The sequence below is a fragment of the Argiope bruennichi genome, chromosome 7, assembly GCF_947563725.1.
Source record: "Argiope bruennichi chromosome 7, qqArgBrue1.1, whole genome shotgun sequence".
In the NCBI taxonomy this organism is placed as follows: domain Eukaryota; kingdom Metazoa; phylum Arthropoda; class Arachnida; order Araneae; family Araneidae; genus Argiope; species Argiope bruennichi.
The window spans coordinates 70,544,119-70,564,381 of NC_079157.1; the positions used below are offsets into that span (position 1 = coordinate 70,544,119).

Genomic DNA, 20,263 nt, shown 5'->3' on the forward strand with positions numbered 1-20,263 from the left:
TCTATAAATGCAAATAAATTTGATATACGGTACCCCAAAAAGTGGAGTTTGCAAATCGACTAATTTTACAATTTTCGAAAACTATTTGAAATATCTGCCCAATTTTTTACATTTTAACATATCAATTTTGCACCCATGCAAAAATTTTACTATATTACAATTCACTTTTTTCCCACATTCATCTTTAAAAATTCATAAAAAATAAATTTATGTGTTATTTATACATTTATTTCATGACTTTATGAAATAAGATAATTTATGTTATGTGACTGAAATTTTTTTTAAAGAAATATATAACAGTTTCTGACATATCGCCAAAAACTTATAAGATTCGTTAAACACTGGTGCAATCATTTTTCAAAACTTAATAATTCAAAACTTACCATCAAAATTTCAGAAAATTTTATTATGACAAATCGGTTCATTGAAAAATTTGATAATCGCAATGAAAAAATTTCGAGATAGTAGTTAATTAACTCGGTTAATCAGTTTGTCTATCTCAACCAGCCTGTTCCCTCGAATAATTTCCATCGACACCAAAGTTGTGAAGATGCGATAATAAATAACCAAATTATAGAGGTGTTCTCTCTCTCTCCCTCTCTCTCTTTTTTTTTGTTGTTGACGACTGTACATTGTTCTCACCATACTTTGACACTCTATCCTTTTTTTTTTTAACAAAATACTCAACGGATTCCAAAACTGAAAAAATGTAGCTCATTTTATATGCAGCACATGAGCAGACATTGACTCTATCAGGCAGAATTTTTATTTTCCCACACGTTTGATATTTTAATGCATTTAATCTTATTTTATGATAAAATCGAAAACAGTGACAGTGAACTTCTTTTTGACAACTATTTATCTCCTCATTGTTTTAATACATATTTTGAAATACATTATTATTATTCATTGTAATAATGTTTGTTTTCAATTTTAATTGAAACTGTTAAATTATAAGTTTTATTTTCATTTAAGTAGCTCTAATAATTTTATGAAAGGAAAAATATACACATTTCGCTTATAATTCATTTATGATGCTCATACATATTGTTAAGAATTTGTAATATTGCTCTTCTGCGCATTCAGTTTCATTAATAAGGAAGAAAGTTTTACAAATAGCTCTAACGTATGTTGAATAGATTCTGGGTAAGTGATTCAGTGACCTCCGGTTTTGGTGACAAACATGGTGACAACTTAGAGACTAAAATGGAGGGTCTCGTCTATTAGAGAAGCTTGGCAATAGTTTCATTAGGATTCGAGTTTTGGCGTTTGTTTTAAGATATTCGATGCTCTGTCACGAGAGCTATAAAAGATGGAGGCGCAAAAATGAAAGGAAGTCAGTAGCCGAGTCAAGAGAAGAAAGTAATTGAGTGAAGTATTTTTCTTTAGAGTGCTGATGTCCAGTCACTACTCTCTGAACTCTTTGTGCTGTTTTTTATAAGGATTTGCTACTTATTATATGTTGTTAATTTCTGTAAGTGCGGATTTGTTATGCTTTAACTGTGTTCTATTACCTGTTTTTCTTGTTTTCGTGTAGAATAAAACTTTATCATCCTTTCCTTTATTGAATTTGTTGAACTTTTCATCATACACCCATAGATGGATTTTCCGTAACAATACATATAATGTAATAAAAGATAATGTAAAGAGAAAAAAGACAATTTTTCTGGACATAATTATTACAAATTTTAGACCATAAGCTGTAAATTTTCGAAGTAGTTGCAAAAAAGAAAGATATTCTTATAGAAATTATTTCATGAGCTCAAAAGAAAAAAAAATGATAAAGAGCCCAAGTAATTAAGTGTTTAATTTTTCAACCTATAGGTAGATTCAACCTATTAAGGTAGACAAAATAGATTTAAAAAATTCTATTTATTATGTCATTTTATTTTGTGAAAAATTTGTTATGGCTGAAGCAATCACAGTTTTCAGAAACAAATATATCCGTAAATATGAATATGTGTTATAAAATTATGAATGTCATTTTTGCAGTCCTTTTCACATTCTAAAAACTTTATTTAGCCTTTTATTTTTAAAAATATTAATATTAAACGTATTTCAATCTCTACGATCAAAGACTACGTAGACAATAAAAAGAAATCAAATTATTATTCCTTCATTGTCAGATGAAGGAATAATAATTTTTTCCTTTTTTCCTTTTATGATTGATCCTTTTTTTTACTTTAATCCTTTTTTCAGATTTTATGTTGTACATTTCTTTTATTTCGATTATATTGTGGTGGAAATGTCTGATCACTTTTCAGGGAAAACAAATGAGTGTAAATATTCCCTGGCAAAACACAAAAGAAAATCCTAAGCTCTGTAGCAGCTCTTAGCATCTCTTCGGAAGCCATCTGCAAAATCATCAAGTAAAACAACGGGAAAAGTGGCAATGACTCGTGTCGGTGCTCCACTTGCATTCCCGATTTTCATTGGCATTACGTGCAAAGTGGCACCATAAATTGGAATTTTATCCATATTAGCAATGTTTTCAATGCCAAACATTCCATGACCCAACAAAATCTGGTGAACTTCTTTGCCAAATCCCGTTCCTTTGTCAAAAGATAACGTTTCAACTCCAATTCCATAAATATTTCTGTTGTCCACAAGCCATTGAGCTGCTTCTGGAGCTAACCCTGGATGGTGAAGTTTGGTAGCATCATCATCTGGCGTGCCGAAGAAGGCTGTCCGATTGTTCCATTTTTTACCCCATCCGGACTTTAGAAGAAGTATTGTCTCATTCAGACTTTGACCTGTGGTGGATTCCCATTTCAGTAGGTCTTCCACAGTAGCCTCTGCGTCTGGGTCTATTTCTGCTTTGGCTGTCATATCTACCACTGCAGCTGGGGCGATCAAGTGTTCCAGAGGAAGTTCGTCGATGGTTTTACCATTTTTTGAGAAATGAGCTGGAGCATCCATGTGGGTACCGACGTGAATTCCAGATGAAAATTCTTCAACTCTTAACCTAGAAAAAAAATATATTTATACACTTTTCTAGATATGCTTGTTTACTATATCTAAAATCCTGATATAAGATACAAATTTTACTTTTTAAAGTAAACTGTATTGCACTTATTTCACTTTTATTGTATATATTTAACTAATTACAACTCAAGATAGGATCAAGATTGTCAACAATTGCTGCTTTTTGAAAAGAATTTGGTGCTCTTATGAGTTTTCTAACATATTTATTAAAATTTAGTCTAAATTACAAGCCTATTTCTGTTGAAATAAGTCCATAATGTGCTATCCTTTACCATAATTGTTTCTGATAGGCAATAAAAAATTGTTATATAAAAAATATTTTAAGGAAGGGGATAATTTCTCCTTATGTGATAAAGGATTTCGCATTATAAAATTTTAAATGCACTTTAAAAATCAGATTAAAAAAATTCTTGTATGAGGGAATTAAATAGGTGGCTTATAAAACATTTTTTCCAACCAAGTTGATTATCATTTTGGAATAATGAAAGTTGCATTAAAATGTTTTCGAATTATACAAATTTAAATTGGAAGCAGTTATAAAGAGGAGACAAATTACCATTTATATATATATATATATATAAAGTTTACTTTCTCAAACTTTATCTCTGTGTGGATTGTCATGTAAAATTAAACCAACATCTCTTATCCTTTGAGTCGCAACAATAAAGCTGTCTTTCAGAAAAAACTGACTGATTAAGACATGTAAGCATTAATCAACGATTAAAGACTGACTATCATAATGATTTAATCGGCTTTGCTTTCTAGAACTTTCTTGCTCTTTCTTTGTTAATGTGATGTAGAAATTTGGATATAGGATGCAAATTATATATATCGTTTTCTTCACTGATCACGATTCAGAATAATGCAATCCGTCTCGCAATATTTTTTATTTTGCTTCAAAAAACCGTAGGTTAACAATATACCGCCCGCACGTTTAATCGGGATTCTTTTACTTTTCGCCGGTAGACTGGTTCAAATAATTTTAGTTATCATTAAATCAGATAGTTTTCATGCGACATCAATGTGGTGTCGCTGGTATTTGCTTGATAGTTTTCGAGGGACAGTGTGGTGTCACCGGATGGTATAAATATATCTAAACTAAACTAATTTTTAGTTTCTCGCAATAATAGTCATGTAGCCATCTGCAAGTCACATATCAGCTTGCCCTTGACATCCTGGAGAACGAATACATATTTAAAAATCGGTCCATCTAAAGATAACTACAGAGTGTACTTCTCAAATCTGTGGTTTATGATTGATTCAATCGATATCAGTTAAAACAGCACTTGGGATAAAGTAACTTTTTCCTGCTTATAAAATAAGTCTATAATATTGTCAATTTAAATCGCATATTAGTTTTTAACATTACTTTTGAATTTAGTTCAATATTTGGCTAAGGCAAATTTTTAAGATGCGATTTTAGATTCGATGACAAGAATAGAAACAATGGTAGTTAATATTCCTGGTATGTCTTAAATTCAAAATCCATTATTTTTGTTTTAGTTCACAGAAAAAAATGAATCTGTGAATATATACAGTGTCTCACAAAAGTGATGGGACACTTGTGCTTTACAAAAGGAAACTGTAATAAAATAAATTAAAAAAACATGTACAAATTTTTTTGTGGGTGTGTTTCATACTTAAATTTAGTAACAATTATTACATAACACATTTTGTTAAAATATTAAAATATTAATTTAATAAAAATACAATTGTTTAGAACGGAGCAAAAAATAGCTCACATAAGTGATGGGACACCATTAGATATGCAACAAAAATTGTCTGAAATAAGCAATAAAAATATTTTTGGTGGTTTTATTTTTACTCAAAAGCAATTGGCAATAATTTATAAAATCGTCTGCAGTATTTCTCTCCAGTTTGTTTTGGAATTTTTGTGTTTTTTAGCTCTGTGCAGCCATGAATGCTAAACAAAAAGAAACTTCGCCTGAAATTCGAAAATTAGTTATTAATTTGCATATTGAACGTGGAAAATCTATTAGAAAAACTGCTGAAACAGTAAAAATGAGTCATTCAACAGTTTTCAATATCATTAAACGATATAAAAAGAATCATATTATTCAGGATAAAAGAAGACCTGGCCGACCATCAAAGCTATCCAATGGAATAAAGCGAATTATCGTTCGAAATATTAAAAAAGATCCAAGAAAGAGTGCTCCTAAAGTTGCTGCTGATTTACAAGCATTATATGGAATAATTGTTAATCCTGAGACTATTAGAAGGGTAATTCGATCTGCTGGATATCACGGTAGAATAGCCAGGAAAAAATTCTTCTTAAGTGAAAAGAATAGAAAACTCAGACTAGCTTTCGCAAAATCCAACATAAATAAGAATTCTGATTACTGGAATAAGGTATATTTGCTGATGAGAGTAAATTTAATATATTTGGTTCTGACGGTAGAATCTTGGTGTGGAGACAACCCAGGGAAGAATTTCGCAAACAGAACTTGGTGCCAACAGTAAAAGATGGTGGAGGAGGAGTTATGGCATGGGGGTGTATGTCGTCCGCTGGAGTTGGTAATCTTGTTTTTATTGACAATATAATGGATCAGTACAAGTATATTGACATTTTAAAGCAAAATTTGAAATCTCCAGCACGAAAATTCAACCTTCATAACGATTTTAAATTCTACCAGGACAATGACCCCTAACACACTGCTTTGAACGTTAGACTCTGGCTGCTGTATAACTGTCCTGAAATAATAAAAACACCCCCACAATCTCCAGACTTAAATCCCATAGAGAATATTTGGCAAGAATTGGAATCAAGAATTCGCAAACACACCATTTCTTCAAAACAACAATTGAAATCGGGGCTTCAAGAAGAATGGGGTAAAATCACTCCAGAAATCACAAGGAAATTAGTCGAATTCATCCCAAGAAGATTAAATCATGTTTTAAAAGTAAAAGGAATTCCAACAAAATATTAAAACCTTTTAAAAAGTAAAATTTTTGGATAAATATTTGATGGAAAAGTAAGTGTCCCATCACTTATGTGAGACATTTTTTGCTCCGTTCTAAACAATTGTATTTTTATTAAATTAATATTTTAATATTTTGACAAAATGTATGTTATAATAATTGTTACTAACTTTAAATATGAAACACACCCAAAAAATTTTTTCTACATGTTTATTTATTTATTTTATTACAGTTTCCTTTTGTAAAGCACAAGTGTCCCATCACTTTTGTGAGACACTGTATAAGATAAACATTGAAGTCTCAAATTGTTTCTTTAGATGCAGAATAGTGACAGTTAAAGCATAAATTATTTGAGCACAGTAAAGTAAGTATGCGCTATAGGATGCGATGACATCGCCACCTAGATGCAAAATTCGGAACTGATATTCCTGTTTTGAATAACATTTTTGCTTAACAATAATATGCGTAAGGTGCTTTTTCGTTCTGAATCGATAATGTTTTGCAATTCTGCCTGATATATATTTTTTTAAATGATTGACCGTTCCATTTGGACTAACAATATAAATGGTTCTGGTTTCATATTCTATGGCTTCGTATCTGACAGCTAGTTGTTACTACATCGACGAAGTTTAAACGCTTTAAGCAAGTAATTATGTTGTACCAAATATGGTTGCCACTATTAGAATTCCAACTTTGTATTTTATTCTACTCAAATATTGATTAAAAGTTCGAGCTTACAAACCGAAATCAAAATGATGCAACTAAGCTTGTTGGGTTATATTGGAACAAAGGTATATTTCGAAAAAAAAAATCATTTGGATAATGTATGTGTCAAATTTTTTTTATCTAAAAAACAATGGCTGTGTTGATATTTTTTTTGGGAAAAAAAAGGATAATAACCCGAGTAAAGGTACTTGAATAAATTGAGTAATTTTATCTATAACTTAAAAGATAAGGCTAGAAAACTTATAATCAATATTGATCTAGCTTTTTAAGAACTTTTTCGCACTTCTAATTTCGATATTAATTAGATAATAGATTATATAATTATTTTGGCTTCAATAAAAAAATAATGCTTTTTACAACTAGATTGCTTGTTTTCCTATGTCCCTTTAATATTATAGTGAACTTTATGTTAACAACACTCGCCAAGACTGGAAATAACAAATGAATTTCCAGACTACTTCTTCTGATAGATTACAAAACTGCATGTTTTTAATTTCTTATAAATAAAATATTTGGCCAAAACTTAAAATTTATTATTAATTGAACGAAATGGCCATTAAGACCATAAATAAAAGACAATTTTTATTTTTTTAAAGCCATTTCAATCTTCACTTTTGAAGTCGCTCCTATTCATTTTATTTTAATTATACCTATTCATTTTTTTAAAATTAATTTTTTTATTTTTATAAATTATTTTCTAAACTTGGTTACAATTCAGAACTAATTTTATATATATATATATACAATCTTCTATAATGCAATTTTAAAAACTAATGACACAATAATAGCTCTTCATGTTCAACAATGAAAATTATAAATGAATAATTAAAACTATACAATAACAGTTAAAAAATAATATTAGAATTAATAATTAAAATTAAAATAGATAACTTGGAGTGTTTAACAAAATGATAATCTTAAAACAAGTAAGTACTGAGATAAAAAACTATTTTACCGAAACGTACCAAAATCCACCTTCGGTCATCCCGTTTATGAGAGTCTTCATTTCAAACTTTCGCATGCCAGGAAATTTGAGAGTGGTTTCATCAAAAGTATAAGTCATGTCCACCATGACTTTGGCCAGCGGCGCAGCTCTGACCAACGGACTTAACAACAAAAGAAACCAAAACATTTTATTTCTATTCAAAGTAATAGTTCTCTCGTATGGCGAAAATGTAGAAAACCTTTATGACATCTCAGCATTTCTAAGGCAAGAATATCAAATACATTATCGGTGATTATGTTCTTTGTTATGGATACTGAACTTATCACTCTGTTATCTGTGAGCAAAAGTTTAATCTGAGGTTTCACGCGTGCAATTTGTTTTTTTACTTAGTGTTTCTAAAAAGAATTTTGTAGGGGTTATTAAATGCATGCATAAACATACTGATTTATTTTATCATAAAATAAATAAAATTAGTCGGGGTAATTGGCTTTTAAAAATTCCAAATCAATTCAGAATGCAATGGAAAATTATTATTTTGGTCGTTTTTATTTTGAACTCATTTGTCATTCGATTTTTTCTCTTAAATTTTCTACGAACATCATGCTAAAATATCATTCGTAATTCGAATTTATTTAGATTAATTCAGTCAAAATTAAAAATTGAAAAAAAAATTATTTCAGAATTTTTTTTCTTAATTAAATACATCAGTACCTTGTGCGAACAGTGTCTGTTTTATTTTACATGGCAATAATATATTCAATCAAAAAAGCAACAAAAAATGTCTAACTTTTTAAAAAGTTCTGAACGTATTTAATTTGAATTTCATTGTTTGTTTTAAAATTTTATCATAAAGTTGCCACATTTAAAGGGGTATTTAGTGTTAATCTATCGCATTTACTTATTTCTTCAATACATTAATTATTTTTAATGTTTTAAAATTTTATTTATTATATTTTATTTATTTATTGAGGCTTTTAAATATTGAAAATAAATCTTTGTTTCCATATTCGGTGTAAGAATTATTTTTTTCATCTGTTGCGCTCATCTTTCGCGTCAGTTTTTTCTTAACCCTTTAAAGGACCATTTTTTTCTAGTCATATTATGTTAAAATATTTTGAGGTTTGAAATTAGAATAAGAAAAGGGATTCATTTAGCTTATTAGACAAATTTAATTTGATTCATTAATTAATTTGTTTAATTAATAATTAAGTAACAAATCAAGGCACATCATTTTGTGTAAGATAAAGAACTAAAGCATCTAAATTTATGTCTTTCTAAAAAAAATTTGGCAGAACTTATGCCAACTCACATAATTTCATACAAAAATAGATAAATTTGGTGGGAAGCATATTTCCCACCGCTCTAGAAAGGGTTAATTCAGTTTTTTGATAAATCGAATTTTTATAGTGATCTCAACAGATTCGAATTTACAAGTCGCACTGACATAAAAACAGCTCTTTAAAGTGAAAAGAACTGTTTTCATATTCCAAAAATTTAGATAGGTACGGTTATTAGGAAATACGACCTTAATATCCCCCTTGGCACGTTACACCTCTGCTATCCAAAATATACACTCTACAAATAACTGTGGTGACAACTGTTCCAACTTTTTTATATATCAAATATGACGTTATAATTTTTTTCCCGTTGGATTACAAGAGTTAAGTATCAGTTTGTTTGCAGCGAATTTACAAAGGTAATCAATCGTTCTGTTTTTATGAAAGTAAGTAAGCTCAAAGTAAGGAAGTTAAATCTGTTTAATAAACATTTAGTCGCAAAAACGGAATTAATCTTTGCAATACTTTAAGTATTATACTTCATTTATACAAATTTATGAAAAATGGTTTGCGCATCTGAAAGCGCAACAGATTCTACATATGTCCGCTGATAATCTGGAAACTTCGAGTTTGATGAGCCAGTTGGCAGTGGTTATTTTCTTAAATAACCTAAAGTAGCACAAAATCCTTTGCACCATTGCTATAATATTCTTCAGTATTGAGGACATTGTGCAATATCTTTCTTTTCGATTAATCAGATAAGAAATGCATCATTTTATCACACTTCTAATTTTTAATGCTATTTTTGAAGTGATTGATGGGCCTTCGTTATAACTTGTTTTCGTTTATAAATATAATATTTCAGAACTTGATTTTTTTTTTTACTCACTTTGTATATAATCTCAAATGATGTCTTAAATGATAGGATTTTAAACCAAGGAATTAATTTCAGATCTGTCTAACATATATTTATTTTCAAAATACAAATAATAGCAAAGATGAAAATTCTTAAGTAATTTAGCGTTTGTGCCAAAAAATAAAAGAGGAAAGGTAGAACGAATTCAGAACAGCTAACTGAAAATCACATCAGGAAAAGTAGCAACCACACGGGTTGGAGAGCCACTGGCTTTAGCCATTTTCATTGGCATAACATGAAGCGTTGCTCCATAGATTGGGATTAATTCCATATTGGCAACATTTTCCAGTCCGAAAATACCATGACCTAACAAGATCTGATGACTGAGAAAGTCCAAAGACGTGCCTTTATCGAAAGATATGGTATCCACTCCAATGCCTTTTATCTTTCTGTTATCCACCAACCACTGTGCTGCTTCGGGTTCTAAACCAGGAAACACCATTTTCGTGATGTCTCTTTCAGCTGTTCCAGCATATGCTGTTATGTTGTGATATTTGCTACCCCAACCGGACCTGATGAGGATGATAGTGCCATCTAGGCTTTTGCCGGTGGTGTTTTCCCAGTGAATGAGATCGTTAACTGTAGCTCCAGTGTCGGGATCGAGAGATGCTCTCTGTGTAATGTCGATGACAGCCGCTGGACCAATGAACTGATCTATAGGTATTTGATCGATATTGAGTCCACCAGGAGTGAAATGCGATGGAGCGTCCATATGAGTACCAGCATGTGTTGTTGATGAGTGTTCTTCAGTTTGTAACCTATAAAGACGATAAAAATTGTGATTAAATTGGATTCATTGCTTCTTAAAAAATAACCTAATTTAGATGACTATCAGCACAAAATCAAAGTCATAATCAGTTAATGATGATAATACAATTAAGAACTTTGTCACATTATATTTGATAGATCTTGCTGACACAATTAACATATCATTATTAAAACATATAGTTTTCTTTTCTTTTCTTTTTTATTAGGGAAAGGTTTCTAAGCCAGAATTTTTATTGCTTAAATGATATTCATAAAACGTTGTATCAATGCCACATTTAATTCATGTAAATAAATTTTGAGCATTGTTGTGTTCAAAATTTAGTCAGGCATGCTATCTGTAAATATTGCCATCCCATATACTTCATGAAAAAATCCTTTAACATGTTTTATGACCTAAAACAGATGTCGTCCTCGTCATCTGACAGCGGTTCAAAATTACGAGGTCCGTCCCAAAATAGCCCTAGTGTTGCTTTAAACGGGACTTTAATATAACTAAACTAAACTATGACCTAAAACAATTAATGATGATGGTGCTGTTGTGTCCGCCTCACAACGGAAAGAGGGGTGCAGTAGCTTCTGAGGGTAAGGACACCTGAGCACCTGAACCTAAAACAATTAAATTGGTCAAGTACATGGAAAGCAAGTGTTCAATGAGAAAGAGTATTTATTTTTTTCTAATTTTTAATTACATTTTTTGCTAAAAGTTTTTATTCTTAAATATTTTTGAGCATATTATAGTACAAACTTCATGTTTACAGTGCTTAAAGTTCAAAACAAATCTTTTCAATGATGTATTTTTAAAAAATGTTAATAGATTTAAAAAATATTTTTAAGAATATTTTATCATGCAACAGTCTTTTCATTGTTTTAACTCTTGGATATATTTTTACGCGCGTTGTGATGAGATTAAATGCATGCTTTGACCGCATGTTACCGTTGCCATATAATTAAAAGTAAATTTTAAGAATAAAATAAAGGAAGACGATAAAGATATTCAAGCGTAAAACATTCACCATTCGTTTCGGCCTCGAGGTTCGGAAAACACATTTTTGACATTATGCCTGCTTGTTTGTGAAAAGCATAACTCAAAATAGCTCTCAGCTTCACTGATGAAATTTGATATATGGATTTTACACTACATTTGTAGATTTCTTTCAAATTTTCAGCGAAATCTATTAAAAGGAATTGTGTCTGTCCGGCTGTCCAAATATAAGATAACACGATAAATACAACGCAATTAGGAAAAGATGGATAAAATTCGGAACAGAGATTTAACGTTTATAGCGTAGATGTTTATCAGATATTGAACCAAATCTATTAAAAAGTTGGTCATCTGTCGGTCTGTACTTTCACAAGCGTATAAGCCGGCGTCCTGGCATAGGGGTAGCGCGTCTTCCCCGTGACCTGGGCGTCCTGGGTTCGAGTCCCGGTTCGGGCATGGTTGTTCTTCCTGTTCTCTCTGTGAGAGGTGTGAATGTGCCCCCCTGTAAAAAGGGGTTGTACAAGCGAATGTGATGCGTGAGTAGCTAAGACGTACTCTTGGTCCTAGTTGGCGCTACTAAAAACAAGAGACACTCCCTTGGCTTAAAATCACTGACTTCGTCAGAGAGCTTGTCCATGGCAAGTGCCATTATAAACAACAACAAGCATATAAACGAGGTAGCTCAAAATTGAAATTACTTATATATATATAAAATTTGATGTATTATTTTGTGACTACTATATATTGTGACTATATACTATTCTTCAATTGTTACTCTGTGTCAAATTTTGGTTTCAATTGGTTAGAAAAAATGCGTTAAAAATGAATTCAATTTTTCTGGAGCTATTAACCGCATAACAGTGATTAATTGCCAAAAATTCCTCAAAGAACGCATGATAGGCTCAAAAAAACTATTAAAGTGATGACACAGATCAATATTTCGTAAATAATGCTCGCCAATGCCTCTACGCGCAGTTCACAATTTTATTCTGGAGAAACTGATAACACTTTATTAGTCTTTGATAACACTTTATTAAGAACGTCTGGGTGTGATTATTCCCACTAGTTCAACTTAGCTGTCAGAGAAGGGAAACCAAATAATACTCTTTATTACTTAAAAACAATTATTTTTTTAAATAAATTTTTACATAAATATTTTTATTGCTATTTAGTGTTCTATTTTTTATACGCGTTTAATAAAAAGGAAAAATTTCATTAATTTTCATTGCTTTAATCACAAAGTTGATTAACTATGAAATCTTTTTGAATTTTTGCCCTAGAATTTTTTTTTTCACAAAATACTTGTAAAATTTTCAGATACTACTTTTATCTTGCCGGAACACAAAAAAGCAATATTTGCAATCTCCCTTTTCTAATTAAAATAAGTATGGTGGTCACACACGCAATCGTCTACAACTTGCCTTCAAGGAAAAAAAAACTCAATAAAAATAATAATTAAGTAGATTTTTTTAAACAATGATATTTTCTGACTGGCATTGATATCATATAATATATATAGATAAGAACTTTTCAGAATCATGTAGATTATTTTGAAACTGATAAGATTAATGATCACAGCAAAAAAGAACAAAAAAAAAAAAAAAAAAGAATCAAAGTACGGTAGTCAAAGATATATAAATACTCTTCTACTTCCAATAATTTAGCCTTAGAACAAATCAGACATGAAATCTGCCGTATGTATGCGTTTGTCTTTCACATTTCAAAGATGAATATCAGTTACATAAACATACCAATGCAGAAATAGATATATTTTTATATTTTGAAAATCATGGAAAATTGTTATTAAACGCTAAAGGATTTAATAATAATATTTTATGATGTAAATGTATGCAAAATTTTTAATTCAATGGTTGCTTTTTAGATGTTATCAAAGATGAAGTTTTGCCATTGATTTTTTAATCCTTTCCTGTTTTTATACAGATCCGAAAGTCTGCATCGTTTTGATGAAAATTCCATATTTTAACATTTTAGAATATAATTATTATTCTGTCTTATTTTATATAATCTTAATTCAATATAGGAGAAGTGATTGGTAATAAATTTGAGAAAAACTAATGATGCCATCCCATAATAATTTTAAAAATGAATTCTGAAATGAAATAATTACCATTTTAGAATTTTTAAACTCTTTTTTTTTATTATATAGCAATTAGTAAAAAAGAATTTTTTTAAATCAAAAATATGGAAATGTGAGATACTAAAATCAATACTAAAAGAAGATCAAACCACAATAAATGTTAAAAAAAAGCGAAAGCTTTAAATATTTGTTAAAATTTGAAATATATTGTGAGTGCGATTGAAATTTCAATTTATTTCCTCTTTACATATTAGTATCTTATGACTTTTTTTAAATTTTACTTTGAGCCCCAAATTTTAATTATTTATTACTTTTTAGTACATTAATAAAATAAAATAAAAAACTTTCATATACTATTTAAAACTAGCCATTATGTCGGCTAGCTAGTTATTTAGAAATATTTGTGTTTAATTAACTCCGTTAGGCAATTTAACTGAGTTATTGCTTTTTTTTTGTAAATCTTTTAAACAAATTTTAATTAAGATAATTACTGAACAAAATATTTTTCAGGTATCAAATTTGATAGCATTTCCTAACAGAGTTAAATCCTGTGATATTATAGTGCCATTAAAAATTTAACATATACATTTTATTAGCACGGTATCTTATTCTTCATGTACACTGCATAAACAATAAACAAATACTTTCTCCCTCTGTTTACAACAATGGAAGAAAATCCAACGATTATATTTAATGAAACAATGAAAAAGATTTGAATTTTATTGCAGTAATATAATATATCGTTGGAAATTATGCAAAAAAAAAAAAAAAGTGAAAAACTACCAAAACTTTAAAAAAAATTGTAGAATAACTTAAATGGTATTATTAAAACGATATATTTTTTAAATTTTGAAATAGTGAAAAAATTGGTTTTGTGCAGTAAAAGTTTTGGAAGTTATCAGATAAAATGTCAAAATGATTATCAATTTTTAATTAATTTTTTAAGAAATTGCTTTGAGTTACGTATTTTTATCCTCCAAGGTATATTTCTATCAAATTTGATAACTGTAGCGCAAATGGTCTGTTTGTAGACTACCCATAGACACACATTCTTTTTTATTATTTGCAATCTTTACCGATTAACGAATTCGCCAAGAATATTGGTTGTGTTTCACTGTCAGTTAAATCTCTTATGCATAACTTGGTGCTCATAATTCTCTTAACGAAGTAATCAAGACATTAAAATATTGTAATTCCAATAATCTTGCAACTGTTCTGTTTCTTATGTATTCATTCATTTTCTTAATGAAATAAGATCCCATAATGTGATAAAATCATTGGAAACGTAATTATTCAAGGAATTAATCTTCTAACTTCATGTTATCTTTTGCGGAATCATAGACTTCATTTCTTGATTCTGCATATAAACTAAGCAGATAATGCACAGAATTTTTCTTTTCCTTACTTCCAAAACTGTAATTTCAATAAATGAAGAAAATCACATGATCAAATATTTTATGGAATAATGAAGAAGATTCGAGTTTTATTGCAATAGTGGAATGTGCTGTTAAAAATAATGCAGAAAATAATAATAATTTTTTAAAAAATTCAAATTTCAGGGAAAAGATTTCAAGATAACTGAATTGGTATTTTTAAAAAAGCAATTTTTTATATTTTAAAATTGTATAAAATTTATTTTATACAATCATTATTTTATACATTCCGCTATCGTAGAAAAACGTCAAAATTTTATTTAATGAACATTCTAATTAAAATTTTTAAAAAAATTCTTCGCATTTCCATTTTTCTAGTATATTTATGCCAGCTTTTGTGATAAAGTGCCAACACATACGCAGAAGAAGATATTCCCCTTCCTTTTAAATCAGAAGATGTAGGAATCAACTCCTAAGCTTTATGACTAAGTAAATACTATTCACCAACATTTAGCAACGCCATAATTCTAAACAACATTTGTCTTAAAATAGCCCTCTTGTATCTGCAAAATGGGATTTAGTCTTACAAACCAATTGACAAATTCTGACTGAAAATTCAATGTGTATAATCTTTGGAATTTATACTCAGATAAACAGTTCAACACACTGAATTGTATCATTATAGACACTATCAAGAGTTAATGCTGTACATATTAAACAAAGACATAACTGTCATAAAAAATTACAAATTGAGTTCTCAAGTAGACTTAAAATGCCAGACTGATTTGGGAGGTACCTCAAAACCTTGAATGACAGTGAAATAATGTGAAAAACATTCCCTCCAACAGATAATAGTGGTCTTGCTGCATATAAGTCTAAATAATTAAAAAGACATTCCAACGTCTAGTTCAAAACAACTTAGAGTGATAATGTTTAATACTTGATTAATTTATTTTTACTTTATTTTAAGAGTTATTTTTAATCAAATAGCAGCGACAATGTGCACACAAAAAATGTATTTAATATTTTCGCAATGTATTTGTGCATAAATCCTGAAATTAAAGCAATAAGAAGTATTACTGTAAAATGTAATTTCAAAAAAATTTAAATAAAAGAAAAATTTTAAAGGATATATATTTTTTAAATTTCAAAGTGGTGTAATAATAATTTTTGTGCGATAACATCCTCTGAACTTATAGAAGAAAACCATTAAAATTTCTATTAATTTTTAGTTAAAATCCAATTAAAAATTTGAAATCCCCTTTCTTAGATCACTTATTATCCAAGAAGTAATTGCTTATTGTTTGATATATTAAGACTCAGCGATTTCCCTTGCAGAGAGTTTTGAATGAATTTTGACTTTCTCTTATTCAAAGTATACAAAAAAGTATTGTAATCTTTAAAAATTCGAGCCCGATGAAACATCGCATTTCAGTCTCATCTCCTTGAGCAAAAAACATATTTGTGGAATTTTATCTCTCTGTGAACAGAATAACTCAATAACGCTTGGAGCTAGATGGATGAAATTTAGTACACCAAATATGGAGATTTCTATCAATTTTTGAATAAAGTCCATTGCGAGGAAATTTATCTTTCTGGCTGTCTAAATATAAGTGAACTCGATAACTATAAAATAAAGAAAGCTAGATAGATAACATTTTGTAACAGATTTAATATCTAAAGTTTGGAGTGAGTCAAGTTGAAAACAAATACGACAAGTGGTTGATCATCTTCTATATTTTCACCTGCTGGTAAATGCTAAAACTCAAGACGCAATGACTAAAATACATGAAATTTGGTATGTGATCTTGTGACTGCAATTGTAGCTCTGTGTCATATTTTAATTTTAATAGGCGGGAAAAGAGATGTCCAAAATATACATTCGGTTTCCTGTTGCTTGTATAATAGCAGCATTCCAGCGATTAATTCCTCAAAATTGCACACTAATATGCTCTTTCATAATTGTTATTTGCCAATAACATACAATTAAAAATATACAAATTCATTTTTTACAGAATATGCGAGAAAATTTCAGGGAAAACGCTGAACTCCTGCTTGTAATATTGAGAACAATTTTTATAACTGGTTGAAATAATTGCTGTATAATGGATGATGAATGTTCAGGACACGCTTTTTGAATTTTCCCAGTCTACATCTTTAAATATGCTTACAAATATTTATTATAATGAAAAACTCGTGATTATTTTTGTTGAAAACTTTAAAATAAATCAATTATCTTACTATATGAAACTTTTTTTAACACGTTTTTATAAATTCGCTTTCGTGTCTGTTTCTTATTATGCACGACAAAAATTTTGATGATTTTGAAAATGACTTCCTGATGAGATTTGAAATTTTAACTCAAAACTGAATGACAACCTATTATTAACTCATTTTCTTGTCTGATCGGTACAAGTTTTGTCATCGAGTCATTATCAAAATTTTATCATTGTGAGATTAGTTTAACATCGATTGCAAAATTTCACACAAACAAAAGTAAAAAGCAGAAAACAGTTATTTAATTAAAAAAATTAATATACCACTTTTTAAAAAGGACTAAAAATATAAAATAACAGAAATTATTTTATAATTTTTAGCCTGTTTTAAAAACGTAGTATATTAAATTTTTAAAAATTTAAATAATAACTGGATTATAACACCAAAAAGACGAAAAATATTAGTATACTTTTCCCATTCGAAAAGGTTGCCCAAAATATAAGGTATGTTATCGCAGTCTGAATTGTTAGATGGCAGTTTTAAGTGTACTGAGTCGTGCTGTGCAGTATTGAGTGATTTATTTATATAACAAGCGCAGTGCATGCCATGTGATTATGACATCACATATATTGATGCCATTCTCAACATAAATTATTATTAAAAATTTAATGTAGAATCATATTTAAAACTTGGGAAAACTATTTTATCTGGACATAGAAAAATGTTTAGTCAAGTTTCACAATGATATATTCAAATAACAGTACTTCAATAAACATATAAATAATAAAATAAAAATAATACAGCTATGGACAATTCCTTAAAATTGTTTTCGTGATTTAAATTTTATTCAATAGTTTCAGAAAAAACAAACATATGACAACTTTTAATCGTAAAAAATAAAAATATCCATTTTTGTATTTGATTATCAGTTACAGCAAAATCTGAAACTTAAACAAAGACTACTAAACATTGAAATTTAATTTTTCTCTTTTTATTATTACCATTCATTTAAAGAGAAAAAAAATTACTTACCAAAATCTTTCTTCTCGTGTTCCATTTTCAAGTACTGTTAATTCAAAATCCTTGAATAGCGGATAGTGACGAGCAGTTTCGTCAACGGTATGAGTCAAGTCTACCATTTTTATAGGTAGAGGTGCTGTGTTTGTATGAACCACAAAATAAAATAAGATCATAGAAATGGCAAACATTTTATAACGTCTCTTTTTCTCTATTAAAGAAAAATAATATTCACGAAAAAAAAATTAAAGTTTTAAAGTTCTTTATAGTCTGAACATTTGAAGCATTCACAAATATTTCTTTTCTTTCAGGGTCTGTAATACATTGTCAGTGCATTCAATCTTACATTTCAACTAAGAAATTTTTAGTTTATATTTTCTGCCTAATCGGATATTATCAAAGGATATTTAAAGAAGTATTTCAATTGCCTGAAGAATCAGAGGGGGGGAAATGACCTGTTGACCAAGAGCCGATAGTAAGAGGAGGAAATGTTATCTATTTTCAAGGTTCAGAGTCTGAAAACAGTGATAGATAGCAAAAAGTTCCTTCAACACTTTAAAGAAAACTTGGAATAATTTTGTAATATATTACTATCACTTTGGCCATTGAATAATAAAGAAGTTTCCAGTTTCTTTAAAGCAATTAAGATAATTTATGAAATTATAAAAATTATTTCATAATATGTATTGGTGTATAAATATGACTTCGTCTTTCTATTTAATTAAAAATTTTAAAGATTTTTGGCAATAATTGCTGAAAAAATTATAGTACAAAAATGATTTTGACATCGCTTTAAGGCCTTAAAAATCATCATTTTAAGGATACTAATTTATTTATCGTATAATTTTTTTAAATTTTAATAGATTTTTAAAATATTCTTTTTGCATAATTTTCAGCAATAGATTTCATTGTTGCATTGAGATTGAAACCATTTCCATTATTTTAATAAATATTTAATCGTGCGATTTTTTCTATTGTTGGAAGTTAAAGAAAAAATGCGTTTATTATCTGCATAGTTTACATGAAGAATAAGGCAGTGGCAATCACAGCACCTCGAACAATTAAATTTTTAATGACAATATGAAATTATAGGACTTGATTCTTGAAAAGGATCATTTGCACAATAAACAGAAAAAGTGTAAGGTTATTAAAATAATAGAATTATTTTGTCCATTGAAATTTAATGTTAAAAAATATTTAGAATGAATTATAAATAAAATTAAGGTTACACATTAAAGATTATATTGTGTTTAAACACTATCAATATTTTTGGTGAACCAACTGATAACCAAAGGCCATTATAATTTTATAAATATCAGCAGTTGCTTACTTAACTTAATTCACAAATAGCTGATATATGCAATCCAATAATTTTGCGAAATTTTTCAGTATAATGAAAATGTTTTAATATAATTTATTCTATAAGTGGAATAATTGTTTTTGTTCGACATTTAATTGCAAAAAAGTTTAAAATTCTAACTTTGAATGAAAAGTTTTTGATTACTAAATGGCATGGATATAAAATTTCCATGCGAAAATTTTTTTAAGTATATTTAAATTATAGCTTAAGATTATTAAATTCACTGTTCGGTTATGTTATTCTAAAATATAAAAAAGTGAGAAATTTCAGAAGGAGATTAACGAGTAAAAAATATGGAACGGTAAACGATGCGGACATTCAATTGTTTAGCCTTATGAATACAGCTTTCACAAGATCGAGCATTTTCTTTTAAATATTTTTAATGGTTAAATTTAAAATTTTGTTGATAAAATCTTATTTTACAATAATGCAAACCTTCTATTTAAGCAACTATCATATCCATTTGACTTCTATTTCGTGGGCCGATTTTTGTATTTCGCATTTTTTTAGTGAATAATTCTATTCGTTTGCTTATTTCTTTAATCAATTGTTTACGAAAATGACATTAGACTCCGATGATATCAATTGGTAGATTAAAGCCACAAAAAAAAAAAAAAAAAAAAAAAAAAAAAAAAAAAACTGAGGGAGTAAATCCATT

At 28.7% G+C, this 20,263-nt stretch overlaps 2 protein-coding genes across 2 annotated transcripts; both read right to left on the reverse strand.

Annotated features, from left to right (window-relative positions):
• Positions 1–1,786: 1,786 nt before the first annotated feature.
• LOC129974865 (isatin hydrolase-like) lies at positions 1,787–7,886 on the reverse strand. The gene is made up of 2 exons (XM_056087632.1): positions 7,617–7,886; positions 1,787–2,965 (listed from the first exon to the last, which is right to left on the reverse strand). The coding sequence occupies exons 1-2, from the start codon at positions 7,781–7,783 to the stop codon at positions 2,314–2,316; spliced, it is 819 nt and encodes a 272-aa protein (XP_055943607.1). The 5' UTR covers positions 7,784–7,886; the 3' UTR covers positions 1,787–2,313.
• Positions 7,887–9,827: 1,941 nt separating this feature from the next.
• On the reverse strand, positions 9,828–18,721 carry LOC129975976 (isatin hydrolase-like). Its single transcript, XM_056089285.1, has 2 exons — positions 18,261–18,721; positions 9,828–10,548 (listed from the first exon to the last, which is right to left on the reverse strand). Exons 1-2 carry the CDS (start codon positions 18,434–18,436, stop codon positions 9,945–9,947), a joined length of 780 nt encoding a protein of 259 aa, XP_055945260.1. The 5' UTR covers positions 18,437–18,721; the 3' UTR covers positions 9,828–9,944.
• Between the last annotated feature and the right edge of the window lie 1,542 nt (positions 18,722–20,263).